At 45.8% G+C, this 26,859-nt stretch overlaps 1 protein-coding gene across 1 annotated transcript; it reads left to right on the forward strand.

Annotated features, from left to right (window-relative positions):
* The first annotated feature begins 9,429 nt into the window (after positions 1-9,429).
* On the forward strand, positions 9,430-24,993 carry dusp16 (dual specificity phosphatase 16). The gene is made up of 6 exons (XM_042078858.1): positions 9,430-9,861; positions 13,979-14,117; positions 17,653-17,816; positions 18,205-18,364; positions 18,945-19,068; positions 19,937-24,993. The coding sequence occupies exons 1-6, from the start codon at positions 9,526-9,528 to the stop codon at positions 21,276-21,278; spliced, it is 2,265 nt and encodes a 754-aa protein (XP_041934792.1). The 5' UTR covers positions 9,430-9,525; the 3' UTR covers positions 21,279-24,993.
* The last annotated feature ends 1,866 nt before the right edge of the window (positions 24,994-26,859 follow it).

The raw sequence follows: 26,859 nt of genomic DNA on the forward strand, positions 1-26,859 counted from the left end.
CAAATAAACAAATAAGACAATATAATCACTGCTTGTTCTAAATAATTATATAAAAGCATAATGTGCCACAGGCTTCTTGGTGTTGAGGACAGGTTGCTTATCAGTAATGCATAAAAATGCATTAAGGGTCTAATAAGGCAGGGAAATCTTTTTTTGAGACACGCCCTTCCTTACGCGGTCACGCCTGTGTCCTCTCACCCCGTCCCTGTCCCTGACCCTGTCCAGCATGCTGAATGGACGAGAGCAGCGACAGAGAGGGGAGATCCGTGACGTTCCCCTCATAGTGACAGGGCAGTGGTCCAGAAATGGGGTGTGACATTGCACTGGAAGTGCACTTCCCAAATTACTGCCCGCCTCAACCCCCCGCTCTGAGCACTCCCTTCTCTCTCCACCCCCCACTACACCCCACCCCACCCCACCCCCTACCCTTGCACAGATATGTATGCCTTATATAAGAGGGAGAGCAGCTCTGAGCGCTCCTCAGGGTGGTGTACTAAAGTAGTTACATGACAGTCTTTACTTACTGGCAAGGGGGGTCTCGTCTCGGTCCCGGTTGTCCCTTGGGGAGGAACTTGCTGATCTGAGACTGTTTTTTTGATCGACTCCACAAAACTGTAAGCACTGATGTTGCCTGGTTCAAAACAGTTGGGTTGCTTTTCATGTCCTAACCAGTGGTTGGGTTGCTTGTGATGGTGGTGACATGCTTCTTCTGCTGCTTTAGTGACCTTTTGTGCTTGTTTTGTGATTGTACGTCGTTATTCTGGTGATAGCCTGCTTTCTCAGTGAGTTCCCTGCCTCTTGCTTTGAGAAATCATTTGTCATTTGGTTGTCATGGTTTTGTACATCAGTGAAAAGTAACAGATTTGTCCTTCGCGGCCAAACCTAGGACTCGGAGTCCTTCAGCATCACCAGCCTAATAATAGAAACCAAGCTTTTATTGGTGTGAAAAGTTCTCATTGTTGTCCATCCTTGGCTCTTGTTATGTTTGCTACCACAGAAAAGAAAACGTTTCAGTGGCCTCTCCAAACCTAAACAAATGCTAACTGCACCTACAAATTGTTTTGTTTTGCTTCTGACACCTCTTTCTTTTTGGCATGACAATGAGTTCTTGAAAGTGAATCCTGGGGAGATTTTCGACTTATATGTCCCCGATAGTCATGGCCATTGTGCAGAATAAAAGCTTTGTATGTTGGAAGTAGACCCCTCCTCAAATATTATTCACGTCCCTATACCTCCGTGGTGTCAAGTTGCGAGGGGGGATTAAGAGTTTTCACCTCAAATGGAGCATCACACCTGTGCTGTTCACCAGAAAGGAAAGCTAATCTATCCCACATAGAAACCTAAGGATGGCACCACTGTGCTTTCCTAAAGAATCTGTCAGTCAGCTGGCATTGGGAGGTGTGTGTGTGTGTGTGTGTGTGTGTGTGTTGGAGAGGGCCTCAAAAAAGTATCGGAAAGGACCGGAAGTCTTACCGTGTTATAATTTACGCGTGCACAAGGATTTTGTTGTTTGTCTGCTTTTGCAACCTTAAGCAGAGTGCTTGTACTGTATTTGTTTATAGAAATGAGGTCAATATTTCTTCATTTTTTCTTTGGGTTATTTGCTTATTGACCACGCTAACCACTTAAATGCTTTTAAGGAGTTTTTAAAAGTGTTCCTCATTGTCTCGGGGCAGAAAATAAAGCTTTAAAGCCATAAGATTGGAAATCATAAAGAGGGCATGGTTTTGAGGAAATTGTAAAATATGTTCCCTAGTTAAAAATCCACATCCATTCTGAGTCGGCGAAAGGCGTTGCAAAACAAGGGGGCACTTCAAAGACTTAAAGCCTTTAAATATTTTCTCTTAAAAGAGAAAGAAAGAAAAATAAGAGCTGGCCATAATGTGTCACCATGCTTGTTTAGATCTACAGTTCCTCCACAGCGCAGAAGTACTGTAGCTTTTGTCAAATTGCAATCGGCCTATTTGTTTTAAACCACTGACTTCCACCATCTTGTGCGCTTTCTTTAGAACTTGTCTAACAGAAGTTGCGATTTATTTATTGGTTTTTGTCTTTTTATTTATTTACCATGGATACAGGCAGATGTGATTGTCCCATTTTGTCAACCCATAAGAGTTTGAAACAGACGACCGAGACCATAGATTCTCCTTTGGTTGTTCCTGTTACGGCTCTTAGAGAGGTATACAATTAAGATGTCTCACCTTTTGAGGAGGCTATGAGTTATGTGGGGGGTAGGAGGCGGGGGGGGGGGGGGGGGGGGGGGGCGAGGAAGCCGTAAAATCTAAGTTTGTTGTGTCCTAGCCTGATCCCCATGTCATGCGCCTCTGGTTTTTTGGGGCAGTGAATTCCTTCCATTTTAGTCATGGTTTACGTTTTGATCCCCTGCCCCACCCACCACACTGTGCACCACATTTAGGGGTGTTGCTGAAGTGTCGTAAGGCAGAATCAGTGGGTAAATTAAGAATCTCAACCAGTCAAAACACTACCTAAGAGCAGACAGGTTGGAATGGAGTTGGTACGCCATGGGGGTGGTGGTGTGGGGTGGTCGTTGGCAAAGACGCCAACCTGTAAATGTACCGAGACAGACATGCCACGCTGTGCCCTTCAAAACGGGAACAAACGAACTAGCTACCGTCCTGCATCAGTCTATTATTATTATTTGGCAAGGGCAGCACATCTAAAGGGCAGGCCTTCTTCTCCAGGTTTGTTGTGGTAGGGAGTCTTTGCTCTGCGGAGCCTGTAGTTTGTTACATGATGAGCGGTTAGCTCGGCTTCTCTCCCCAAATCCTGTGGCCTCGGGGCAACTCAAGGAACTGTGAGAAATCCCCCTCTTAAAAGATGAAGCGCGTGTGTCTCAGGTGAACACCTCCATATCATTCCATCATCTTGCCATCTCAAGTATGTCGTTCAGGAAGGGGGGGGGGGGGGGATTAGAATAGTTACTGCTATTCAGAGGGACCTCATGGAGAAGTTATTCAAACTATCCAAAACGTCTTCATTTTGAAAAAAAAGCTGAAGGAATACACACACACTGTTTGACCGAGTTGTTTTGGAAGTGAGAGTTTTGGTGGCATGTGATGGCAACCACGTGTCTCTTCAAAACATCAGCAAACAGTTGGTAAACAAGGCCGTCTTGTTCAAAGTTGGTGACTTCATTGGCACGCTGGGGCAAATGTTGAGCGCCTTTCATACCAACTCCATTAAAATGTATCAAGGCAGGGCAATTCATCTGTCTGTAGTCACCCTCCCATCCCCCACCCCAAGTCAGTTGGTGGTCCAAAGTCCCGCTTAGACCACTATCAGTGCCAGACAGGTTGGTGTATTAACTTAAATCAAGTCCTTTGAACACCGGTGGGTCAAGTCTACCCATCAGCATGTGAAATTGGATCCTTTGAGATCCGCAGGAACCATTATTAGTTTTATGACCTTTCTTTAGGTGATGGACACCTAAAGAAAGGTCACCCATTCTAAATCAAGCGAGTGAATTTTCCAAGCTATGAAACTTGAAAACAGAAACTTGGGACCCAAAATAATTTGAGTGCTCATGGTGAGCTCATGGTGCCAGGCCAGGTCATAATGAATAAATACATTTCTAAATATTGTTTTTTTAGTAGGTCTTGATATAGCATATACCATTGAGTCACGTGTTGTTATTATTATTATTATTATATTACAGTCAATAAATAATAAAAAGGAATATATTGCACTTTTAAAAATAAATAAAAATGACACAGCCTGTATGGATGTCTGTATCTATAAGCTTAAATCAAACATGAACCTTTTACATGCATATAGTTTGCTGTAATAAGACACTGTAAAATGTTATTGCCCAGAAAGCTCCCATCAGGCTGTGTGAGATCACAGCCCGCTCTGTTTGGGGAGGACGGGGGACTGTGAAGGCGTTTTGAAGAGGTTGCATTGCTGCGTTTGTTATTACTTTCCCGGCTAGGTCGGTCTCACTTCTCAGCGCTCGATTCGCGGACGTGCTGTGCAGCGCATGTTGAGCTACCTTCCCCTTGTTATGAGAAGAAACTCAAGACTCAAAGGTTCCCCCCTTTTTTCTGTAGACAAAAAAAAAGGAAAAAGAAAGAAGAGGATGAAGAAGTAGAAATAGAAGAAGAAGAAGAAAACGACCCAGGTCTGATAGGGCTATGGAAATAATTTGCTCATAGTTTTTAAACTCCTGGAGGCCATTGCAGGACGGCCCGAGGAATGATCTCACAGGCGCTCGCCTTGCCGGCCTCCACCCACATGAGCGCAACAGTGGGTCAGCAGGCCTTTTCCCCCGTGGACTTCAATGAGACTGTCCTGGTTTGGCCCAGCGGAGGGTGGGAGAATATTCTAGAAAAGAGAGACCCCCCTTGGCGTTGCTATCCACCAGTTAGCAGTTGTGGTTTATCTGTAGTTTCAGCAGGCAACTATGCAGTTTTGCCGAAAAGGAGAAGAGTGAGTGGGTTTTTTATTATGGAAACACACAGTCGGATTCTTATTTTTATTATTTAATTGTGTCAAAGCAGTGGTAATTGCATTGTAATTACTTAGTGTAACAACTAAATAACAAATATAAAATAGTGTGCTTATAGAGGGTGATTATAAGAATTGAAAGGTTGCAGAAATTGTGTAAGTTGTACCAGAGTGTGTCATGCGGTTTCTTTGAAAGGCTCATGCAATTTGATTCCTTGACAACATTCCAACCTATACGTCACCAGTCTCGACTGTGTGACACAAGGGGCCAGTGTGCACTCACACACACACAGACAAACACACACACACACACACACACACACACACACACACACACACACACACACACCACACCAGGGGAGCGATCTCTGACATATCTGACATAACACAACCTGAAATGCACACAAGAGATGTCACACCCCTCTCCCACCAGGCTGCATATGTTTCCATATGTTACTATTCGCTGGGAAGGTATTTTTGGCCTGCATTGGTTTGGCGGGTAATCGAAAAATATCATCTCCAATATCAGGTGACTAGTGCAAACACATTTTGTGAAATGACAGTGTGTTTCATATGGCGCAATGCCATATCTTCTCTCTCCCTTTCTCTCTCCCTTTCTCTCTCTCTCTCTCTCTCTCTCTCTCTGTCCTGGTCCCTCCATCTCTAAATGTGGTAACGACATGCTTAAAAAGACTTAGCCTAATGTGCTTTGGGAATACAAAAGCCCTCTTTGTGTCACTAGATGTGACATCACCACCAAGGCCTCTAACTGTAAAGAGAATGCCACAAAATTGTGTAAAGCGAAGTGGAAAAATGTCCTCCCTAAAGAACCGTTTTACCTCTCGCTAAAGTCCAGGAACAGGTACAGATCCTGGAAAGCAGTTGAGGGGCAAACTTTGTAATTTTCCATTCGAAATAGCTATTGATGGTGGTCTACAGCCATATTATAGCCCAGGTCTGTGTTTTCTCTTGCTCTCCAAGGACTTAGCTGTTAATTAACAATCCACAAAGGAGGGTTTAATGCTTTATAGTAACAAATATATGGGCTTTAACAGCAGAAATGGTAATGACTTTTTGTCAGGTTATGGCTGACCCTTAGACACTAAATGGTGGATATAAAGTTGACCTTTAGATAGGGGAAGAGACAGGGGCCCTGTGAAAAGCTTTCGATGTAGTATTTAATGAGAACCGTGAAATTTGACTGCCCCCTTCTCATGGCCGCTCTGCTCTCAGCTGTTCGTGTTGGTCAGTGTTGGCGTGAGAGGCCAGAACGTCTGGTAGACTTTCAGTCCCAAAAGCCTGGTAGATTTGTGGGGAAAGTTCTAGAGTTTCCCCCTGCGCCGTGACGCCACCGCTGTGTCAGCAAGCATCAAGTACGGCTCCAGAGTGCTCAAAGAAAACTGCATTACGAAAGTCCACCACGTGAAATCCTTAAAGCAGATTACATTTTGAACAGGCCTGGCACAGTCAATAAAAAGTCTGAGAATCACTTAGGGCCAGACTCAATGACGTATTCCCATGGTGCACTGGGGTTAGTCTTTGGCCTGGAAGCGTAATTGGCCTACATTATAATATTGACATACAGTCCTGCCTGTTGGCCTGCTGCTGGCCTGGGACACACCCGATGCGAGTCTTAATGGCCTTTAATCATTAACTTTTGTCCTCGCCGCTTCAAGCTAGAGGTGCTGAAACACGAGGCGGCACAACACACTCTGTACGCTCCGCTACTTTTCGACTTGGAGTGGCTCGCGCCTGTGTGAAGTGTGTGTGTGTACAGTATGTGTGTGTCTGTGTCTGTGTGTGTGTGTGTTTGTGTGTGTTTGGGGGGTCCTTGAGAATAAGCGTAGATGACCCAGTCATATTTTCTGTAAATGATAGCATGGAAAGAGAGAGGGCCAGAGCTAGCGTTGGATGTGTTCCCATAGTCCTAAAGATTTGTGTGTGTGTGTGTGTGTGGTGTTAAGAGGAGGGGTCTAGGTCTGAAGAGGGGTGTGTGTGGAGGAGCTCAGACAGTGGGTCCAATGGGGGGGGGGGGTCAACCCACCATGGAGCAATACAGTGCTGTGTGAAGTGTGTGTGTGTGTGTGGGGGGGGGGGGGGGCAGGGTTGGTGAGTTCCTCAGAGAAGCTCGAGTGTGCGGTGGCTCCCGTCCCAGCACAAGGCCGCCTCCCGCACACTTTCACAGCTTAGAACGGAAACCAGAGCCGTGTGTCTCTGTGGAGGACAGGCGGAGGTGGAGGCGGCGAAGGAGGAGGTGGTGGTGGTGGTGGTGGTGAGGAGGTGGAGGCTCTGGAACTGCAAAGCTCCAAGGATGTCATTTAACACTAAGGCCTCCTGTAGCAGCAGAGAGAGTGCGTTTTTTTTTTTTTTCATCTTTTTTTTGCAGGGCTGCTAGGATGACTGATGCTCAATGTAGTATTGAGACTCCATAGGTAGTAGGTAAAGAGGGGATGTATATGTGAAAGGCGTGCGTGCGTGTGTGTAGATTGCGTACATGTGTGTGTGTTTTCTTTGGGGGGGGGGGGGGGGTAGTTCATAAATCTCACCAGACCAGTGTTCTCGTATTTTTATTGTTAGTCTTGGCCCGTGCTATCGATAGGCCCTGCCACACAATTACTTTTATTGTCCTTGGTGGGTGGCCCCCTGCTTGAGGAGGAACTCGTTTGGGGAAATTTTAGCCCAGGCCTGGTTGGCTGCTGCGCTGGCTGGCAGGTTGACTCAGGAGAGGAGGGAGGGAGGGAGGATGGGAGGACGGGTGAAGGGTTTCTTTTTCTTCTTTTTTTTTAAAACTGCAGCTAGTCAGGGAATTTCCAGCATGGCATGCCATACAGCCAAGTGGCACCACCACCATTACCATCACCACCGCCAGCAGCAAACAGTGATTATGGGGAGATCTTGTGCATCCAGTGTATTGCAGTTTGGACTTGCAGAGGCTCACACACTTAGACAAACACACACACACACACACACACACACACACACACACACACACACACACACAGTGTGTAATACATTAGTGTAGGAAAGTGACACAAGATAAGAAAACACATGCATGGTGGAAGAGGTGAAATGCCAAGGTGTTGGAGGGTTGTTTTGAAGGCAAAGATTGATATTTGATACATACTTTATGCAAGGTTGGACACAAGTGTAGAGATTGGAGGTTGCTGAATGAGGACTTCTGGCCCTGGTTTGGTGTTGCTGTTTATACCATCCAGGAATAGTGATAGTGGTTTTTGAAAGTTTACAATGACAGTGCTTGAAGTTTAAAACAACATATTACATTTATAGAGCCCTATTTGCTATTTCTACATACCCAAAGCACTTTACAGTGAAATACAGAAATTATTTAAAGGATATCATTGGTCATTTGTATCTACAGAGACCCAGTGTACAGTAGATATTCACCAGTTTTTGTATCCCTTTGCTTTGAGCCCATGAGCTTGCTGTTGGTAGCAATTTGCTGTCCCAGTTGCTGTATCAGTAGATCTACAGTACGAGAGACGAGTTTAGTCAGAGGTTTGGTTTGGAAGAGTTGCATGGTGTTTAGTCAGGCATGGCTAATCTCTATCCTTTCACTACAAAACCACTCTTGTGTCCAGAGGGTTGTTTGACCTCCCCGATGACTTGTGGTGTTTTCCTCAGTTTCTGGTTTATGGTGCGCAGCACATTCAACATTCAGTTCAAAAGGGAAGCATGGAGGCCCAAATATTTGTGTGAATTTATTTCTGAGCTACACAGAAGCAACCAGAGCACATGACATCAAGCCAAACGGGACAAAGTTCACCTCCTCTAGCCTGCACCCCAAAAAAAAAAAAAAACAGAGATGTCAAAGTCAGAAACTCCACCCTGTTATTTGTCAGAATGTTTAATTTTCCATAACAGACCCTGGGGTGTGTGGTGTGGTGTGGTGTGGTGTGGTGTGGTGTGGTGTGGTGTGGTGTGTGTGTGTGTGTGTGTGTGTGTGTGTGTGTGTGTATGTGTGATGACCCAGAGTGTGGTCAGCCCCCCTAATGTGCCGTGTCCCTTTCTCTCTCTCTCTCTCTCTCTCTCTCTCTCTCTCTCTGCAGGCAGACCACTTAAGCGCGAGGAGGATGCGGGGAGCAACTGACGTAATCTCCCCTCGGCCCTGGAGAAAAGCCCTCTTTTGTCCCACCCGTGCGATGGTGTGAAAGAGATCCCCCCCCCCACGCGCCCCTCCCCAAAAGAGCCCCCCTACCTCCTCCTACCTCCAACCCCCTCCTCCACCACGACCACCACCCCCACCCATCCATCAGACCCAATCCATCCCCTATATCCCTCTACCCCCCACCCACCCCAAACACTGAGAGAGCCAGACACGTCCTGCCCGCTGGAATTGGGCCGTAGTGGTCTGTTTGGCACGGACACCCCATTACTCCATACATAGTCACCCACTCACTTCCCGCTACACACACACACACACAAACATAAGCACACACACAGACACACAGACAGCACAAACACACTCACTGTGGCTGGCCCGGGAAGGACAGTAGTAGGGCTTTCTACATTTTTTTTTTCTTTCTTCATCTTTAAGGGCCCATGAGTAGGCCTAGCGACAAAGCCTAGCTTCCCCCCCCCTCCCCATTTCTTTTACCTTTCTCTTTTTCCTCTCCTTTCTCTCTCTCTCTCTCTCTCTCTCTCTCTCTCTCTCTCTTTCTCTGCTGCTCCTCTCTTTTGGCCGAGGCTCTGCGCTTGCCAAAGCGCCACCAGGATGACATCATCCCCCGGCGCCACAATGGGCCCGTTGATCTCCTGAGGGCCCTGCCAGACCGCCTCAGTGCACTGGACCAAACCCCCCCCCCCCTTCCCCTCCCCCACTGAACCCCCCCCCCCCCAACAAACCCGAACCCCTGCACCCCACACACCACCACCATCCCCTCCACCCAGCCAAACAGTGGGAGGAGGAGGACGAGGAGGAGGTGGACCCAGATAGGAGGAGGAAGGACGCAGGGAAGGAAGGAAGGAGTGGAAGAGGACAGCGACTAGAGGAGAGAGGAGTGTGTGTGGTGTGTGTGGAGTGTGTGTGGTGGGCTCCGCAGCATGTCGGCGGAGCGCCCCGTGGCTGCCGGTGGCGTCGTCGGTGCCAGAGCCGGCCGCAGCCCCAGCGCTGAGCCAGACCCCAAGCCCGTCCCCGTCCCGAGCCCCAGTGCAAGTTCCGGGGCTTCGGTGCGGTCCATCGGGGCGGAGGGCCTGGTGTCGCTGCTGGAGGGCGGTCTGGACCGCGTGCTGCTGATCGACAGCCGGCCCTTCGTGGACTACAACGCCTCGCACATCCTGGAGGCGGTCAACGTCAACTGCTCCAAGCTGATGAAGCGCCGGCTGCAGCAGGACAAGGTCCAGATCAACGAGCTGCTGCAGCACTCCGCCAAGAAGAAGGTGAGAGACACATGCATACAATCACCGCTGCGGAACCATAGTCAGTCCACCACAACCTCTAGGCACTAGTGCAGGTGAATGCAATGGTGATGTATGGTGTAGAGTGTGTGTGTGTGTGTGTGTGTGTGTGTGTGTGAGAGAGAGGATGTGTGTGTGTGTGTGTGTGTGTGTGTGTGTGTGTGTGAGAGAGAGGATGTGTGTGTGTGTGTGTGTGTGTGTGTGTGTGCGTGTGTGTGTGTGTGTGTGTGTGTGTGTGTGTGAGAGAGAGGATGTGTGTGTGTGTGTGTGTGTGTGTGTGTGTGTGAGAGAGAGAGAGAGAGAGAGAGAGAGAGTGAATAAGTGATTGAGTAAGTGTGTGGAGGAAAGATGGAGAATGGAGGGAGCGAGTGAAAGGAGAGATAGAGGGAGTGTGTGAGTGAAGGTGAGTGTAAGTGTAGAGCATGTGAATGAGGGAGTGTGTCTGACTGTGTGCATTTGCAAAAGAGTGTGAAAATGAGAGAGTAGGTGAGTGAGTGAGTGAGTAAGTGAGAGAGTGGGAGAAGAAGAACAGAGAGAAGCTGAGTGAGTGAAGGAGAAATAGTGAAAGTGTGTCCTTCAGTGACAAACTAATTGAAGACACTGGGTGTAAAGCAGAGAGATTGTGTGTGCGTGTGAGAAATAGTGTGAGAGTCAAAGAGTAGGTGAACTTTATTGTCATTGTGCAGAGTACAAGTACAGAGACAACGAAATGTCCGAATGAATGAATGACTGGGCAAAGAGAGAACATGGCTGAGTGAGTGAGAGTTTGAGTAATGGATAGAGAGAGAGAGAGAGAGAGAGAGAGAGAGGATGAGTAAGTGAGACTTAGAGAGTGAGTAAGTGAATGAGTGGGTAAGAAAAGAAGTACATGAGTGATTTAAGGAAAGAGTCTAAATGACAGAGAAGGAGAAAGTAAAATTGAGAGAGGGGGATAGAGTAAGTGAGTGAAAGAGAGAGTGTCAGAACCCCCTTGACCTCTCCAAGAGGGAGGAGGGGGCAGGAGAGATGACTTTCTGTGTAGCCATGGCAACTGGTTGCCGTGTGCACGCTTGATTGTTTGACATCATGATCTCACCTCAATAATATCTCTTCTCTCGGCCTCCCCCCTTCAACCTTGAGCTCTTTGGCTCAACCCTGACATCTGAATCTCCTTGATGTTTCTTTCTCTCTGTCTCTCATTCTGCTGTTGTGTTATTATTTTTTTTTTTTTACTTTTTGTACTTTTCACTTTCTCAGTTGTTGTTGGGGGGTTTTATTACAAAGTGTCAAAATTTGGCCTCTTTCGTTGTGGCTTTTGGCAACAGCAGTAAAAAACAGTTTTTAAGGATGTCTGTCTGCTTTTTACAATGTTTCGGCAACATTTTCCTATTAGTCTGGGCTATAATTAATGCTGTAAAGGAACCAGGGAGGGAACGGATTGCTTCCTTCTATGTGTCAAAATCGGAGGGAGTGCCAAACCACAAGACATCGTCCCATGAGGGACTATAAGTTGGAGAGAGTACTCTCTCTCTCTCTCTCTTTCTGTCACCCTGTAAACTGCTCTGAGAAGGGTCTTCTGTTTTTGGCAGAGATGCACCCTCTCTCTCTCTCTCTCTCTCTCTCCTTTTAAAAATGCTACATGGCCATATCTCTCTTTCCTTTTCTCTTACTACAACTCATTGGATATTTCTCCCTTTCACTGTATGGCTTTCTCTCATTCTATTCCCTATCTCTCTTTATGTATGTCTGTCCATCTTTCTCATACCTCTTTCAGTATTTCTCAAATACTAAGTGGAAGCTAGAGGACCAACCAATGCCCCCACCAGATATGCACAATGTATGCAGATACATTGATATACAAATGTAACATCACATGTATATGATTAGGGTTTGCATGATCTGCGATTGTGCGACTGAAACAGAAAAAAAGCCAGAGAGAGAGAGAGAGACAGAGGGAGAAGGAGTGAGAGAAAGTGAGAGAGGGATTGCACAATCTGGATGACATCATTCTGAGGGCTACAGTGTCCTGCTGGAATGTGTGGGAAAAGATAAGGAGAGGGGCTCGAGAGGGAAGTGTGTATGAGAGAGAGAGAGTGTGTGTGTGTGTGTGTGTGTGTGTGTGTGTGTGTGTGTGTGTGTGTGTGTGTGTGTGTGTGTGTGTGTGTGTATTAGCTTGAGGTGGTCAAGTGAAGGGGAGTAGCTGTGATTGAGCTGAGGAATTGCTTTGTTGATTGATTTTATGGATTAACAGACACAAAGTCAAAAGGATAGCTTGTTAAAGTGAAAAGACACTTATGTCCACTACGGTCTCAGGGGAGGAAGGCTGGGTCAGGCGTGTCAGGCTGAGGGCACACATGAAGGGCCTGAGGCCTCCGTGGACGTTGAGTGGACGCTGCTGGAATCACATGGACTCTCTTACAACAGAGGAATCAGTGTGAAACCAAAAGAACCTACAGTGACTCACAGCACGTATGCCCCCCCCCTGTGTTTGATTCTAAACGGTCTTGTAGAAACACTCCTAACCTTTGTTCAGTGCTGGAGGACTCAAAACCACCATCTTTTCTCTGGCTAGTGAGAGTTCTAATTACAGTTTCAAGTGGCCGGCAGTGATATAGCCCAATTGATGTATTTTTTTGATGTTATACGTTTTTATGACCATATAAGACTAGGGGTCGTCGTGGAGATCACAGAGTGGAAGTCTGTAAGTGATGATCACAGAGGGTTGAGAAAACAGGGAACAATTCAAGGGAGACGCAAACCTTTATCACCAGGTGTGTGCAGGTGTTTGACTGACGTACGTATACCATCCCAAAACACACCTGCACACAAAGTGCATGTGTACAACCTGTAGAAAACAAGTGCAGATTTGACAAATCTTACATTAACTCAAGTAGTTCTTCTAGACTCTTTGAATGGATATTCAGCGCCTACAATGCATACAATCACCCTGGCCATAGCATACACACTCACCCCCCTGAGGCCTAGTTATATATATATATATATATATATGAGAGAGAGAGAGAGAGAGAGAGAGAGAGAGAGAGAGAGAGAGAGAGAGAGAGAGAGAGAGCTGTACAGTACTGTATGGTCAGGTGAGACACAAAGGAGGCCCCAATAGTGTGAGCCAGGAGTGACTCACACTGACGTGCGCTGGAGATTTGTGCCTGAAGATAAGAGCTCGCCCCAGCACTAATATCTGCCTCGCCCATCTCAACAGCTGCTCAACAGGCCCATAAACCCATCCACGACATTTGAGGAGGAAATGATCCTTCTAATCTGTGCGTGTTTACTGGGTGTGCAGAGACGAGAGTTATTTAGAGCATGTCTCTATCACTCTGTGTGTGTGTGTGTGTTTGGGAGAGAGAGAGAGAGAGAGAGAGAGAGAGAGAGGGGGAAAGGGGGAGACTTTGGGATGCTGGCAGGTGGCAAGGATATGTTATATGGCCATGATTCCACATTATAGGAGTTGAGTTGCTACCTACGGGCTTAATCAAACATAGAACTAGGTCAGACTGTGCCTCCTGTGATATGTGATATTCTAGTCTAAGAGGGAGAGAGCCATAGAGAGAGTGAGTGAAAACAAGGAGAAGAGAGAGAGAGAGAGAGAGAGAGTATGTGCATATGTACTGTATGTGCGTGTGTTTGTGTGTGTTTGATTTTAGTTCACATAAGTGTGTGTTTTGTATGCTCGATTTAAACCTCCCTGTATTATTTTAATTATACTGTCTGAGTTAAGACTGCATTATTGAAAGTATGAATACATTAAAGTTCATGCTATAAATTAGTGTGCATATTCAGTAAGAAGGAATGTGAAAGCTCCTCAGTTAGGCCTACATGCTCTGTTTAGAAGCATTGCGTGTTAGGCCCTCCTGATCAGAAAAGGAGCAGTGTGGGAACAAATGTATTCTAACCTGCAGTTCAATAGCCATCACACACTGTGACTCTATCAACTAACTGTTGGCCATGAGTGTATAGTAGGGGTTTTATTAACAAGTACCTTAGTTTCCAGCTGGATAGCTTAGCCTGACTGACACTGGTATAGTGTATACTATGTTTCTAACTGTGCTCGTGTCCATTGTGTTTATGTGTGTGTGTGTGTGTGTGTGTGTTTGTTTCACAGTTGGAGCTGCAAGGTGGACAGGAAGTGGTTGTATATGACCAGAGCTCCTCTGATCCCACCTCTTTGTCATCGGAGGCCTTCCTCAGTGTCCTATTGGCCAAGCTGGAGAAGAGTTTCCCATCTGTCCATCTCCTCTCAGGTTAGCCACACCCACCTCTGTAAACACCAAACTTCCTGTTTTCGTCCCCCCCTTCCTTCCTGCTTTTCCCTCTGTACAGTCATTTCTTTTCACCCCTACCCCGGATAGGTATTGGAATCGGATCCTTCTGTCTGTCTACATGCGCCCGTCCACTTCCAGAACTAAAAAAGTACTGGTCCGATTTACTTCCTGTTTTCTTACAAGGGTAGAGGGTCACCATATCTCGGTCCTTCTACATGATGGCTCAGATATGGATCAGGAGGCAGGAGTTTCTCCTCACTTTCTTTACTGAGCAATTATAGGGGCGAGAGTCTTGAGTCATCTGACCGCTGTTGTTATTTTGTCGTTATCACGATCAAGTGATGAAAAATTGAGAAATGTTACTGGAATTTGAGAAACTAGTAAACCTAATTCGGGTCAATCCAGATCAGGGGCTGAAAGTGAAAGTGCATTAGTAAACTCTCAAAATGTCTGTGAATGTTCAAGCTGCTCTGTGCAGTGTTCTCTGGATCAGTGCTGCTGGCTGGCAGCATGTTTTGATAGCTGTAGATGAAAATAGACAGTCTGAGAAAGGGGTCTCGGAGTCTCTTCTGGGATCTGTAATCATCATCCCTGCTTGCCAATTGTTTTGTCTTAATTTCATTTATACATCAGGGCTACGTGCAGTGCGAGGGAAATCTGAACAAATTGTTTAAGTTCAAATGTATTGATGTAGTACATTATCATACACAATGGGCACTCAGCGTGCTTGGAGAAAAACAGTGTAATTGCTGGGTCAAAAAAGCAGATCATGCATCTCTTGTTTGTGTAGTGTGGATGTTATGGCCTCTTGTGTAATGTAAGCTGGATATTCATATCATAATTCATAATTCATAGCTTTCTGCCATTCAGCAGAAAGTCTTCCTGTTAGTAAGTCTGACAGAGGCATTTTTAAATGAGCATTAGCCGATCTGCACAGCATTTTATATTTGAAAACAAACTGCCAATTAGTTGTATGTAATCAAAGCCAAAATTGTAAATGAAAATATAAAACAGAATATAAAATGTAGGAAAAAATGTAATTTTGTTTGAAAACGACTGGCGCCCATAATTGCACACTGAAGAAAGTTCTGTAACCTCGAGTAAACTTTGGTTACCTAGCAACAAATGTGTTTATCACTGGGTCCAGAGTGAGATCACTGCGAGGGTGAGTGAGGTATTTAAAGACTTGTGTCATGGGTTCTTTAAAACTGCTTATGTTGTGTGCAAAGAATTTGCTCTGATTTTTGCAGAGAGAGGCTTAGCCCTGTGAATTAGGTCTTGAACAGAGGAAAGAGACACATGTCCTTACATACACACACACTCACACACACACACACACACACACACACGAACACACACGCACACACAGACACGTACACACACAAACACACAGGTCAACATGGCTCCAGAATTCCTGCAGACACATTACTCTCTGGACAGTGTGATTTTAGTACGGGGTCAGTCTGCCATTACGTCACCATTACATAAGGTTTTTTTGTCAGAGGAGAAGTGTATAGTTTCTGCTGCTGTGGCCGGGCGGCCCGCAACTGACCAGGGTCAAACAATACAGAGTCCAAATAATGGAGGGAGAAGTGCGGGGTGTCCAGCACAGGCTTCAGAGGAGGAAATGATCTGGTATTGATTGCAGATATGAAACACTCACACACACACACACACACACACACACACACACACACAAAAACATGAAGACAAATGACTCATCTTCATATAAACACCCATAAACATGTGTGACACACACACACACACACACTTTTGGAGTCTCGGTCACAGGACTCGTAGTGGACAAAGCAGAAGTAACTCATAGGTCATAGGTGAGATTCAGCAGTTCTCTCATCCACCTCACTTCTGTATGCAAGTTCCCCTTTGAATCTGCACTGTCATTGTGCTTTGCTCTGTGATATGCAAAACCAGGACTTATTTCATTGCAATCACAGTGTTGTATTTGTCACGGCAATTTCGTGAAATTCCATGGAGTAGTAGTAACTCCCAAAATATAAAATATATTCTATATATAAAATATATTGTGTATTGTGTATATTCAATATGCATGTGGCCTAGCTTGCTGTTCATATGCTTTTCCAGGTATCATACTATATAGTAGTATAATAATATTATATTATTAAGATGTATGTGTTCAGTGTAAGGTGTCTTTTGAGGTCAACCATTGCTCTGTCACTGAAGGTCTCTGAGATGATAGTGGTGTATAGATAGGCCTGGCCATGTCATTCTACTACGTACTACCATGTGCTGTTCATTGTCCGGGGCCTTGCTGCTATGGTTTCCATTAGCAACAAGAAATGTCATAAGAGCCATGTGACCATTAGTACTACTGGGGGTTGTGTAAGACCCATCCAGAACAAAAAAAAAAAAAAACACATGACCAAATGTTATTGATGATATTCCACCTTAGGACAAAGTGCTACAGTATGTCGTTTTTCAACAAACTGACATTGTGCAAAAGGGGATCCCATTAGGAGATTGTGAACAGGCTTACATAAAACAGCTGCTTCTTCTGAAATGACTTCGCTAATTATGTCTCATAGTACATTTGGTCCCTGGTAGACATAAAATACAGACACATAGTGTTTTGAAAATGAATGAACCAATTAATGAAAACGTACAACACAGGCAGAAACTTTTCTTAAAAGTCCACTTTTGGTGTGGTTTAATAAGCAACACAATTTGATGTGATATGAAACAGGGGGACCTTCCCCAGCAGTTAAGGGCTCCTTAAATACCGCTTTCCAAAGCCACACAGATGACCCTAATGGCAATTAATGACCCTTGTAAAACAGTTGACAAATATAAGTTTCTTTGCGTCTGCTAAATGAATAAGTGTAATGTAAATGCAGAGGTAGACCCGTCACTGGCCGATGCACGCATGTCAGTTTGCTGAGGTTTCTCCAGGAAACTCCAAACCCTCAACTGGGGGATTAGTGCAAAGAGTCTGGAGCATCATCGGACATGTCGAAACATTAATGATCTTAACCACTGGGATGAGGGCCAGGGAAGTGTAGACAATCCCCAGACAGACAGGCAGACAGATACACACACACACACACACACACACACACACACACACACAGCGGAAAGAGACAGTGAGCACTAGTTCTGCTTGAAGAATAACAATTTGTAACCAGAAGACGTAGAAGGCCTGTCATGTTGTTTGAGAATAGAGATGGTTGTTAACAGTTGAGCAGGGATGTGTTTAGTCTACAATGAAAAGGTGATTGCTCACTACGGTGCACCAGGACAGAGAAGAACACAGGCTTCCCAGGTTATCTCAGAAAACCCCCCTTCATCTCTCTGTTCATTTCCATGTCTTTTTCATGAGCTTTACAGCTTGACTAATATGATCTTTTTGGAGATCATTTTTAAAAGACTTGGTAGCTGTCAATTAACTAATATGAGTTTATTTCTGTGTGGTGTTTGTGTGTGTGCGTGGGTGTGTGTGTGTCCATGTGTGCGTGCGCGTGTGTGTGTCCTCACTCAGGCGGTTTTCTGGAGTTCTCCCACCTGTTCCCGGGGCTGTGTGAGGGGAAGTCTGCCCTGGTACCGTCCTGCATTTCTCAGCCATGTCTGCCCGTGATGAACGTGGGGCCCACCCGCATCCTCCCCCACCTCTACCTGGGCTGCCAGCGGGACGTCCTCAACAAGGTGAGAGAGAGAGAGCACACCTGTCCAGAGGGGTGGACTATGAAGCGACGTTACCGGGTTACCCAGGTTACCCAGGTAAACTTCGGGAGTAACCGCAGATTTCTACAAAAAAAACACTGCACTGAGCATCTGTTTCAGAAGTGACGTGTTCTTCTAAGATCAGTGGTTACTTCTGAAGTAAGCCAGTAACCTTGATGTGTGTTATAGACCTCGTCCCTCAGTATCCTATTCATGACTCATCCTGTTGTTAGCAGTGTCTTGTTTTTCCCCCTAACCACCTTTAATCAAACCACAGCATATCAGCGATGATAACGCTCCCATACGTCCCAGAGTCAGAGCCTGAACTGTGGTGGTCAGTCTCTTACACTTTAGATCTCTGGTCCGACAGGAACTGATGCAGCAGAATGACATCGCATACGTTCTCAACGCCAGCAACACCTGCCCCAAACCAGACTTCATCCCGGAGTCCCATTTCCTGCGTGTGCCTGTCAACGACAGCTTTTGCGAGAAGATTCTCCCCTGGTTGGATAAGTCGGTGGAGTTCATTGGTGAGCCTGGCAACCTATCGGGAGCTCAGCAGTGAGCTCACTAACCAATGAGGGGCTAGACAGATAACCTTGTAGCATATCTAGATGACCTTGTCATCCACATCCTGTCTCTATCCTATTTCCAAGGCCGACCTCATGTGGATGGTTCTGATCAAGGTTTCATCCTGTTAAAAGGGAGATTTTCTCTTCCTTTTGTAAAGAGACACTTAGAGACAATAATGAATTATTATTATATTAATAATATAATTTAAATCAATTGAATTTAGGGGTTACATGTGACATCAACAGTCTCAGATTAATGGCCTCAGGCATTTGGAGTTCATGGGTTTGTCCAGGGTTGCTGCCATCAAGGCTCTCAAACAGTGGCTTATTTCTCAGAAATGGACTTCCTCCTTAGCGACGACAACCGCAAATAAAGAGCCTCAGAGCACTGCAAAAACTCTTTACGGTCCACATAGCCGAGGGGAATTTTTCTTACCACTGTGTTTTATCACGTAAGCCTCATTAAATTAGAAAAGGGGAACAGTCGCCTTAGGTTGTAGATTTTTTTTTTGGTAACTTTTTTTTCTCTCGTCATCAGAGAAAGCGAAGGCCTGCAATGCCAGAGTTCTGGTCCACTGCCTGGCTGGAATCTCTCGCTCGGCGACCATCGCCATCGCTTACATCATGAAGAGGATGGACATGTCTCTGGACGAGGCTTACAGGTCAGCCAAACAAAACAAAAACAAAAGCAAAAATAAAAAAAAACACCACCAACAACACATATAAGGCACGTGTCTAATGGCAAATGCGTACACATTGGTGGAGATTTCAGCTCTTTTGTAGTTGTGGGGAGTGAAGGGGTTTGGCTGTTTGGCCCGAGGCTTAGCAGTGCGATGGGAAGTCCAACTCTCTCTTGTGTCCTAATGAACCGCTCAGTTCCAGTGACCCCCTAATTAAATGGCCTCTGTGTCACCCGCAATTACGGCCCTGCTCCTGAGCCCTGCAAATGAGAGAGAGAGATGCCGCAGCTGCTGCTAATCGCTAGTCATTCACACACACACACACACACACACAGGAACACACTCACATTCACATTGACTAGTTGCTAACGCACACTCACAAATCCACATTGGTGGCAAACAGACATGCCAACAGACTCATAAACTATACACAAACTTACACCCATGCACACTAGCTGCTAACACACACATACACAATGACTAGTTGCTAAAAGTGAAAGTGATTGATAATGACTGACTGACTATTATTGTGTTACATGCTCCAAATGTAAAGCACTTTGAGCTGCATTCTGTGTATGAAAGGTGCTATACAAATAAAGCTTATTATTATTATTATTATTATTATTATTATTAATACACACTCACACTTCCACACTGGTTACAAGCAGACCTGCAAACACTCACACACTCAGACTCAGACACTATACACAAACACACGTGCATGCTAGTTGTTAACACACACACACTCCCATGCATACTTGCTAGTTACATGTTACTTGCTAGTCTACACCCATAGTTGCAGACACAGACATTCACACAGGCAGTCATTCTTGTACACTTCTCCTTTCAGGTTTGTGAAGGAGAAGAGGCCCACCATCTCGCCCAACTTCAACTTCCTGGGTCAACTGCTGGACTTTGAGAAGAAGATTAAGAGTCCCACGGACAGCGTGGTCAAGCCCACTGCCTCCAGCTCCACATCCGTCTTCGTCCCCTCCGAGGAGGACGCTGCGTCCGAGGCTGCTGAGGAGCTCAGTGAGGACCGTGTCCCCCCCTGTCCCGCCGCCGCTACAGATGTCGGTGTGTCCGGCGCCGCAGTGGACGGCGACAGCCCAGCGGAGGCGCCCCTGATGCTGCCGTGTGTGCTGGCCGGCGTCCCCGAGGAGCAGCATCTCCTGGCCCAGGCGCTGTGCAGCCTGCAGCTGGCCGACGGCGTGGAGGAGAGTGCCCGGCTCAAGCGATCCTTCTCCCTGGACATCAAGTCGTACGGGGAGACCAGCTCTGCTGCTGGTGGTGGCGGCGTTGGTGGTGTCGGTGGTGGTGGAGGCGGTGGTGTGGGTGGAGGCTCTGGCAGCCTTCGAGGGTTCTCAGTGCACGGCGGCAGCAGCGGTGGGGACGGCCCCGAGGGCTACTACAAGCCGTCGGGCTTCAAGGAGCCGGCCAGCAAGCCCTGCCAGTTCTCCCCGGTGGAGGAGGTGTCGGAGCAGTCCACGCCAGAGCAGAGTCCGGACAAAGAGCAGGCCGACGTGCCCGCAGCACCGGCCACAAACATCAGCTCCATCAGCTCCATCAGCTGCACCATCAGCAGCAGCAGCAGCAGCAGCAAAGCTGCCCCTAAACAGCCCAAACCCCCTCTTGCCTCTGCATCGAGCTCCCAGCAGCCTTTGCAGCGTAGCGGCAGCATGGAGGCAAGCCCCAGTGCCAATGCTAGTGCCAGTGCCGCCAGCTTCCTGTACGGCCTGTCGCGGAGCCAGCAGCACCTGGCCAAGGTGTCGGCCGGGCACGGCAGCCACGGGCACAGCGCCACCCTCAAGGGCTGGCACTCGGACATCCTCCTGGGCCCCGTGGCCGTGTCCTCGTCCTCGCTGGCGGGCGGCTGGTACCTCTCCCATGAGTCTGCGGCGCGCTTCTACTCCACGTCGGCCATCTTCAGCGCAGCTGCGTACGGTTGCGGCGGGGGCGTGGGGCCCGGTCTGGAGTCAGTGCGGAGGCGCGGACGTCAGCGGAGCGGCGACCGGGGCGACTCGCGTCGCTCGTGGCACGAGGAGAGCACTTTCGAGAAGCAGCTCAAACGCCGCTCCTGCCAGATGGAGTTCGGCGACGGCATGTCCGAGAGCCGCTCACGCGAGGAGCTCGTCAAAGTCGGCAGCCAGTCCAGCTTCTCCGGGAGCATGGAGATCATCGAGGTGTCCTGAGACGAGGCTCGCTGCTTCGGTCGGCTGGGCTAGAGTCGGGGTTGGGTTGGGTTTGGGGTGGAGCATTGTGGTCGTTGGGTTGTGCATTTAGCCGCACAAACTGGTCCCACAAACGAGGCCTCTGAAAGGGAAGAAACTGGTGTCGCATGATCTGGCGCTATTTGCGTTTCGTGAGCCGTTTTCTCGAGTTGGTATTTTCAAGTGAAGTGGCTAAATAATTTTGCATAGTGGAGAGATTTATTTTTTTCTCTTTTTAAAAAAAAAAACTGACTGGTTTTTGTAATGGCCTTTTAATAATCTACATAAGAACTTGCACCTAAAAAGAGCTGCACATCACAGAATGTCGAAAAGAGGATTCATACAAATGTGTTTTAGATTTCTTTTCTTTTTTTCCATAGTTGTTTGTTTTAACTGAGGACTGAGCCTGATGTTTGTCTGTGGATGAGTGTTGCTCATATCTTTCGTTCTTCAATTTCTGGATAGTTTATTCAACCCCACATTTTTTGTCAGACACTCTTACTCAATCTTGGAGCCTGAATCGAAGCATGAATGAATGAAGTTGAAACTAGACATGTTTTGGTTTTTCTTTCACTCTTTTTTAAAAATGTTTGTTTCCTGATTCTCTCCCAGGGGTGCCGAAGTAGCAATGATCCAGTACCTCACCAATCCAAATCAAGGGGTTTCGTTTTTTTTTTTTTTTTCATATTGTTTTCTTTTCTTTTTCTCCTCTTCTTTATTCTTATATTTTAATGTGTAGTTCATTGAAAATTACAATCTCAGGTTTTCTATTGAGCAGTAGGAACAAATCCGAATGAAGAGATCCCCAACGAAGGTGGTGGTGGTGGCGGCGAGTGATTTGTGTTTTGTGTTTGTTTTCTTTCTTCTGAGGTAATGGATTTTGAAAATGGTTTGCTGAAATGAAATGCCTGTATAGAAAGCTTTTAAAACTTCCTTCCTTTTTTCAGCTGATCCTAGATCAGCAAGCCTACAAAGGACAAGTTAAAAAAGAGGTCTCTCTCCAGAGGAGTGCTTGAATGTGGATCAGTGTTTTTTTTTAAAGGGAGAAGGTGGGAAAAAAAGAGGTAAAATAAGACTGGTGTGTTCTCACCCGTCTTGCACAGGCAGAAAGAGGTTGGTTTAGTAAGTGGTTTAGTAGAGAGAAAGAGAGAAAGCAGGGAACTCTTGTTCAAAGATATCTCGTTGTAGTGCAACTTCAGGTGTGTACTTTATGGCATCAGTGCGGATGGCTATGTATTGTTGTCTGACACGAACCTCATGCAGAGAGAATCTGGAGTGTTGATCGCAGTGTGTGTCACTCTTTGCAGTCATCTTCGCATAACAATTATTGCACTATCGTGGTTTGAGAATTGTTTCTAGTCGCAGGGGGAAAGTATTTTTTAAAAGTTAGCTTTTGATTATGGCAGCGTCGCGCCGCTGTTTTTGATTGAGAAAAAAATAATGCTGTGCTTTTTGGAGTGACTGTGCATTTCCTGTTGGTTTATAGCAGGGAATCAAAAAAAGGACCTTCCTTTTAATGTTACCACTATTTGCCTTAAATAAATATAATCCGAATTTTATGTACTTCCTCTTGGCCATAGAAACGATAGGTGTTCCGTTTAAGAAATTATTTGAGGAAACTGATCATGTGGTATTAAACAAAACAAAACATTTTTTTTAGGGAAGATTATTCAGGGGATGATTGTCATCAAAACAATAGAAATACAAACAAGCGAACCACTGATACCACTGGCATTTGGAGATAAACATCTGGAGTACTTCCCCTTTCCATTGGGTCAGACATAATAATGGTGCAAGGGAACACCACTATCTGAGGAACAATCAGCAATCAAACATGCAGTTCAAACCGAAAAGGCCTTCATAGTGAACTCAAATGTCCTCAAAATTAAGTAAATCAAGACAAAATAGATAAGATAATACTTCCCATGTGATTTTTTGGTGCACTGGTATAAAGGGACAGTTGACAGAGAAAATGTAAATTGATATGACAAATTGTTTAGAACAGAATTCAAAACAATTTTAAACCAGTTAAGATCTTCAACGCCTGCTGTGTCATGGTGTTAATGCATGAGTCTGTTTGGAACAGCTTTACTTAAAACCGTTGGATTGGTAGGAACCATTCAGAAATATAACATTTTTGTAGTGGACCAACCACCTTCAACTTTTTTTCAGAAGGGACGCCGTGTCTCCTTCTAAAGTAGCTTGTTTCTCTTGTTCTCAGACCCCTTCATCTGAACACTGAGAAAACAAACCCACTCAATTCGAATCAAATCATAAACTTCTTGAAGATGCTATGAATCACAGCCACCAAAATACCACCACACACAGGATTCGCTTTTGAAAAGACTATTGGTGCTGTTTGTATAACTGATTGATCAATTTCGTCAGCAGTGTTTATTGACCATGACTGTCCATGGGGTAGTATTACCTACTAAAGGCACAAGGATCCGCAGCTGGCGTGAAGCGGCTGTTTTACACTGTAACCTAATCAGTCGTGTTGTCGCATCTCCCTGAGGCTACTAGAGGGCTGTTTAAGTTATCAAGTCTACAATGAAGGCAGTATTATTTCCTGCGACTGTCAAATCCATCACGCGATTGACAGTTCAGCGAATGAGAGTGAAGTTAGTTTGCCTCTCAGCTGGATAGAGGTGGGGCTTAAGTTATAGCAAAGGGGTCCCGGGTGTATTGAAAAAAAACAAAACATGTCCCTGGATTAAGTTTTACAACTAAATCTTAGACATTGGTGCTTTAACATACATTTGAAATGGAAGTAACAGCTATAAAACATCACCATAAAAAAAAGCAGTAACAGCAACGCAAACGCTCCAATATTGCATACTCCTCTTTGCATGTTGTACCATGACTTGAGATGTAACGGTTGAGAATAGCATACACTAGAGAGGGTGGATCTCTTTCAATCTCCCCCAATTTTTCCTATTCCTGCGGGTCTAATGTATGTCATTCTTTTTATATTACTTGTTTTATTTAGTAGACTTGTTTTTGTAAAGAAAAGGAGGGATTTGAATTGAGAAGTAACAGTTCCAATATTCCCACACAATTGAAGGCTTCCCCAAAGCTGTGAACAGAAGACGGGACTCCGCAGGGATGCAAGTCGGTATGTCTGTTTATATTTTTTAAAACTGTGTGTATGTAAGTAACTGTGTATAGACGTTTGAGGTGTGCGAAGCAGAGCAATGCTGTTCAGGTGGACTGGTTCTCTCTCGGAAGACAAACAGCAGATAAGACAAAACCACCAGGTATCTTCAAGGTCACTAGGATGGTCAGGGCAGGTGGGTGACAGAGGTGACGACTGGAACTGTTTTTTTTTTTTTGGAAGGTACAGGTCTGTTTGTAGCACAGGGTTCTAGTTGTTAGTCTAAAAGCATCACATCCAAATTTCCAATATCTATTGCCAATAAATGTAAGCAATGAGCCATTGATTTTTTTGTGATTAATGTTATGGATTTATAGAAAAGCTGACGATACTGTACGTACGGCATCCGGAAAAAAAACATAGATGGTACAGTACCTGTGTGACGTGTGCAAGGAGGCCTTTGGCAGTGTTTGAGAATATAGTTTGCTTTTCTTTTCAGCAGCGCAAGCAGATCTCCATATTTTATGAAGTTCATGTGGATGAGCATTAGTTTGTATGTTGACTGTCAAAATAAAGGTTGAAACGGTACTCAACATAATGAGACTCACTGGTGTACGCTCTCTCTCTCTCTCTCTCTCTCTGGGTGCTGTAGTGTAAATTATAAAGTATAAAGTTCTATATAATAAGATATAATAATATCTGTCAATATTGTGACATTAGTCAAACATATTAGTGCACCTTTCACTTATACACAGTTACATTCAGGTCTGTGGGTGTTCACAACTTGCAACATCATCTCATCGTTTTGGAGTTGATGAGCTGGTTACTACATAATTAGAACCTAATCCATTGAAGTGATTAGGTTCAAGATTATACATATCTGACCCAAGTCTTCCTCAAGTGGAGCTCTGAACAACACCTTTGGTCACTGCCTCAGTAGTTGCCCATATAACATTTACATGAATTAATTTAGCAGACAGTTTCATCCAAAGTGACTTAAATATATTAATTAGCCTATATTATAATATAATTCATCAGAGCTTTGTCATTTATTTCATGCTTGTAAGTCGAGCCACATTCCTGTCCTCATCCCCCACCCCAAGACCACAACAGAGGAAGAGGAGGGAAATGAAGAGGATAAAGTGGGAGAGGGTCGGCTCTGTGTACATGTGACCCTACGTTGCATCATCATCTAGTCCATGTGCCTGTCCATGAATTCCGAGAAACGGCTGTGAGTGGAGACACCAGTGCTCGTGATGAGGGAGGCACTCATTGAGGCTGCTCAGTCATCGGTGTCTCAGGGACAACACCACCACCTTATTCCCCAGGAATGCATCTGATCTACGGTAAGGTTACTATCACAGGAGGCTGACATGGCTCCAACCGTGGATTCACTGGGGAATTTGGTAACACCATAAAATAAGTGTCCTCACTCGAGTCTAATTACATAAGTAACGAATAATAGTATTCTACATTAAACATAACTGAACATAATAGGCCTACAACTTTAAGTAACCTTAATTCTAACTAGCTTACATATTACGAAATGTAGGCCGCTGATATGAAATGTACATCTATCTGAGCATAAAGTTGAGGCCAACGTTTCCCATGGCGTATCTCTGCCGTTTAGTCTCGATCACGGCCTGTGTCGGTGCTGTGAGGGGGAGAAATGTCCTGTAATCACCGGGCGGCGAGGAGAGGTTCAGTTCGTCCTGTCCGTGCCTGCTGTGTTTTTGAGTGGAGTGATGCACAGTGTGCGTCCAGGGCAGAGGCGGAGGGCTTGATTAGTGCTGGAGACCGAGGCTGTGGAGAGCGAGGGTTCTCGGAACAGCTGAGCGGAGAGAAGAGACGGCAGACAGAAGAGGAGGCAGAGAAAGAGAACTCCAGGCCTCTCTAGTGGAGTCGTTGCCAGGCAACGCCTCTGCTGCAGCCCCCTCGTTCTCTTGAGCTCCACTACTGAAACGCCCCCCCCCCCTCCCACCCCCAACACACACACACACACACACACACACACACACACAAATGCCAAGAGAGATGTGGAATGAGATTCAAGCCCCCACCCCACCACACACACTCCCCGAAACTAAATGGGTGACATCATCAACCTTTCAGTGTGCCCCTCGACAAAGCAAACCAAACCAGACCAGGGCCTCACAAGGCCTGCCTGTGGACCAAGAGCTAGAAAACACACGCACGCACACACACACACACACACACACAGCAGGAGATAGAGGGCTTTCTAATTCCCCTTTCAAAGGCTCACTAGACTAAATACCCTTGTATTGTCTTGGCTCACCAAATAAACAAGCTGCCAGGCTTTCCCTTACTCTGCGCTGCAAAGTGAGATTCGGAGAACAAGCGTATCGCTTTACTGACGGGGAGCTTGTTTGGTCAGAGACATTTTTGCTCAGTAGCAAGTTAGGTTGAAGTGGAAGGTTTACTGCACTACACTTGAGGTTACAAACTATT

The sequence above is a fragment of the Alosa sapidissima genome, chromosome 22 (genome assembly GCF_018492685.1).
Source record: "Alosa sapidissima isolate fAloSap1 chromosome 22, fAloSap1.pri, whole genome shotgun sequence".
In the NCBI taxonomy this organism is placed as follows: domain Eukaryota; kingdom Metazoa; phylum Chordata; class Actinopteri; order Clupeiformes; family Clupeidae; genus Alosa; species Alosa sapidissima.

Excerpts from the sequence above, each read along its gene's own strand:
- dusp16 (XM_042078858.1), top strand. The coding sequence starts at position 9,526 with ATGTCGGCGGAGCGCCCCGTGGCTGCCGGTGGCGTCGTCGGTGCCAGA. Across the intron at positions 9,862-13,978 it reads AGCACTCCGCCAAGAAGAAG|TTGGAGCTGCAAGGTGGACA; the intron begins GTGAGAGACACA and ends TTTGTTTCACAG. Across the intron at positions 18,365-18,944 it reads TAAGTCGGTGGAGTTCATTG|AGAAAGCGAAGGCCTGCAAT; the intron begins GTGAGCCTGGCA and ends TCTCGTCATCAG.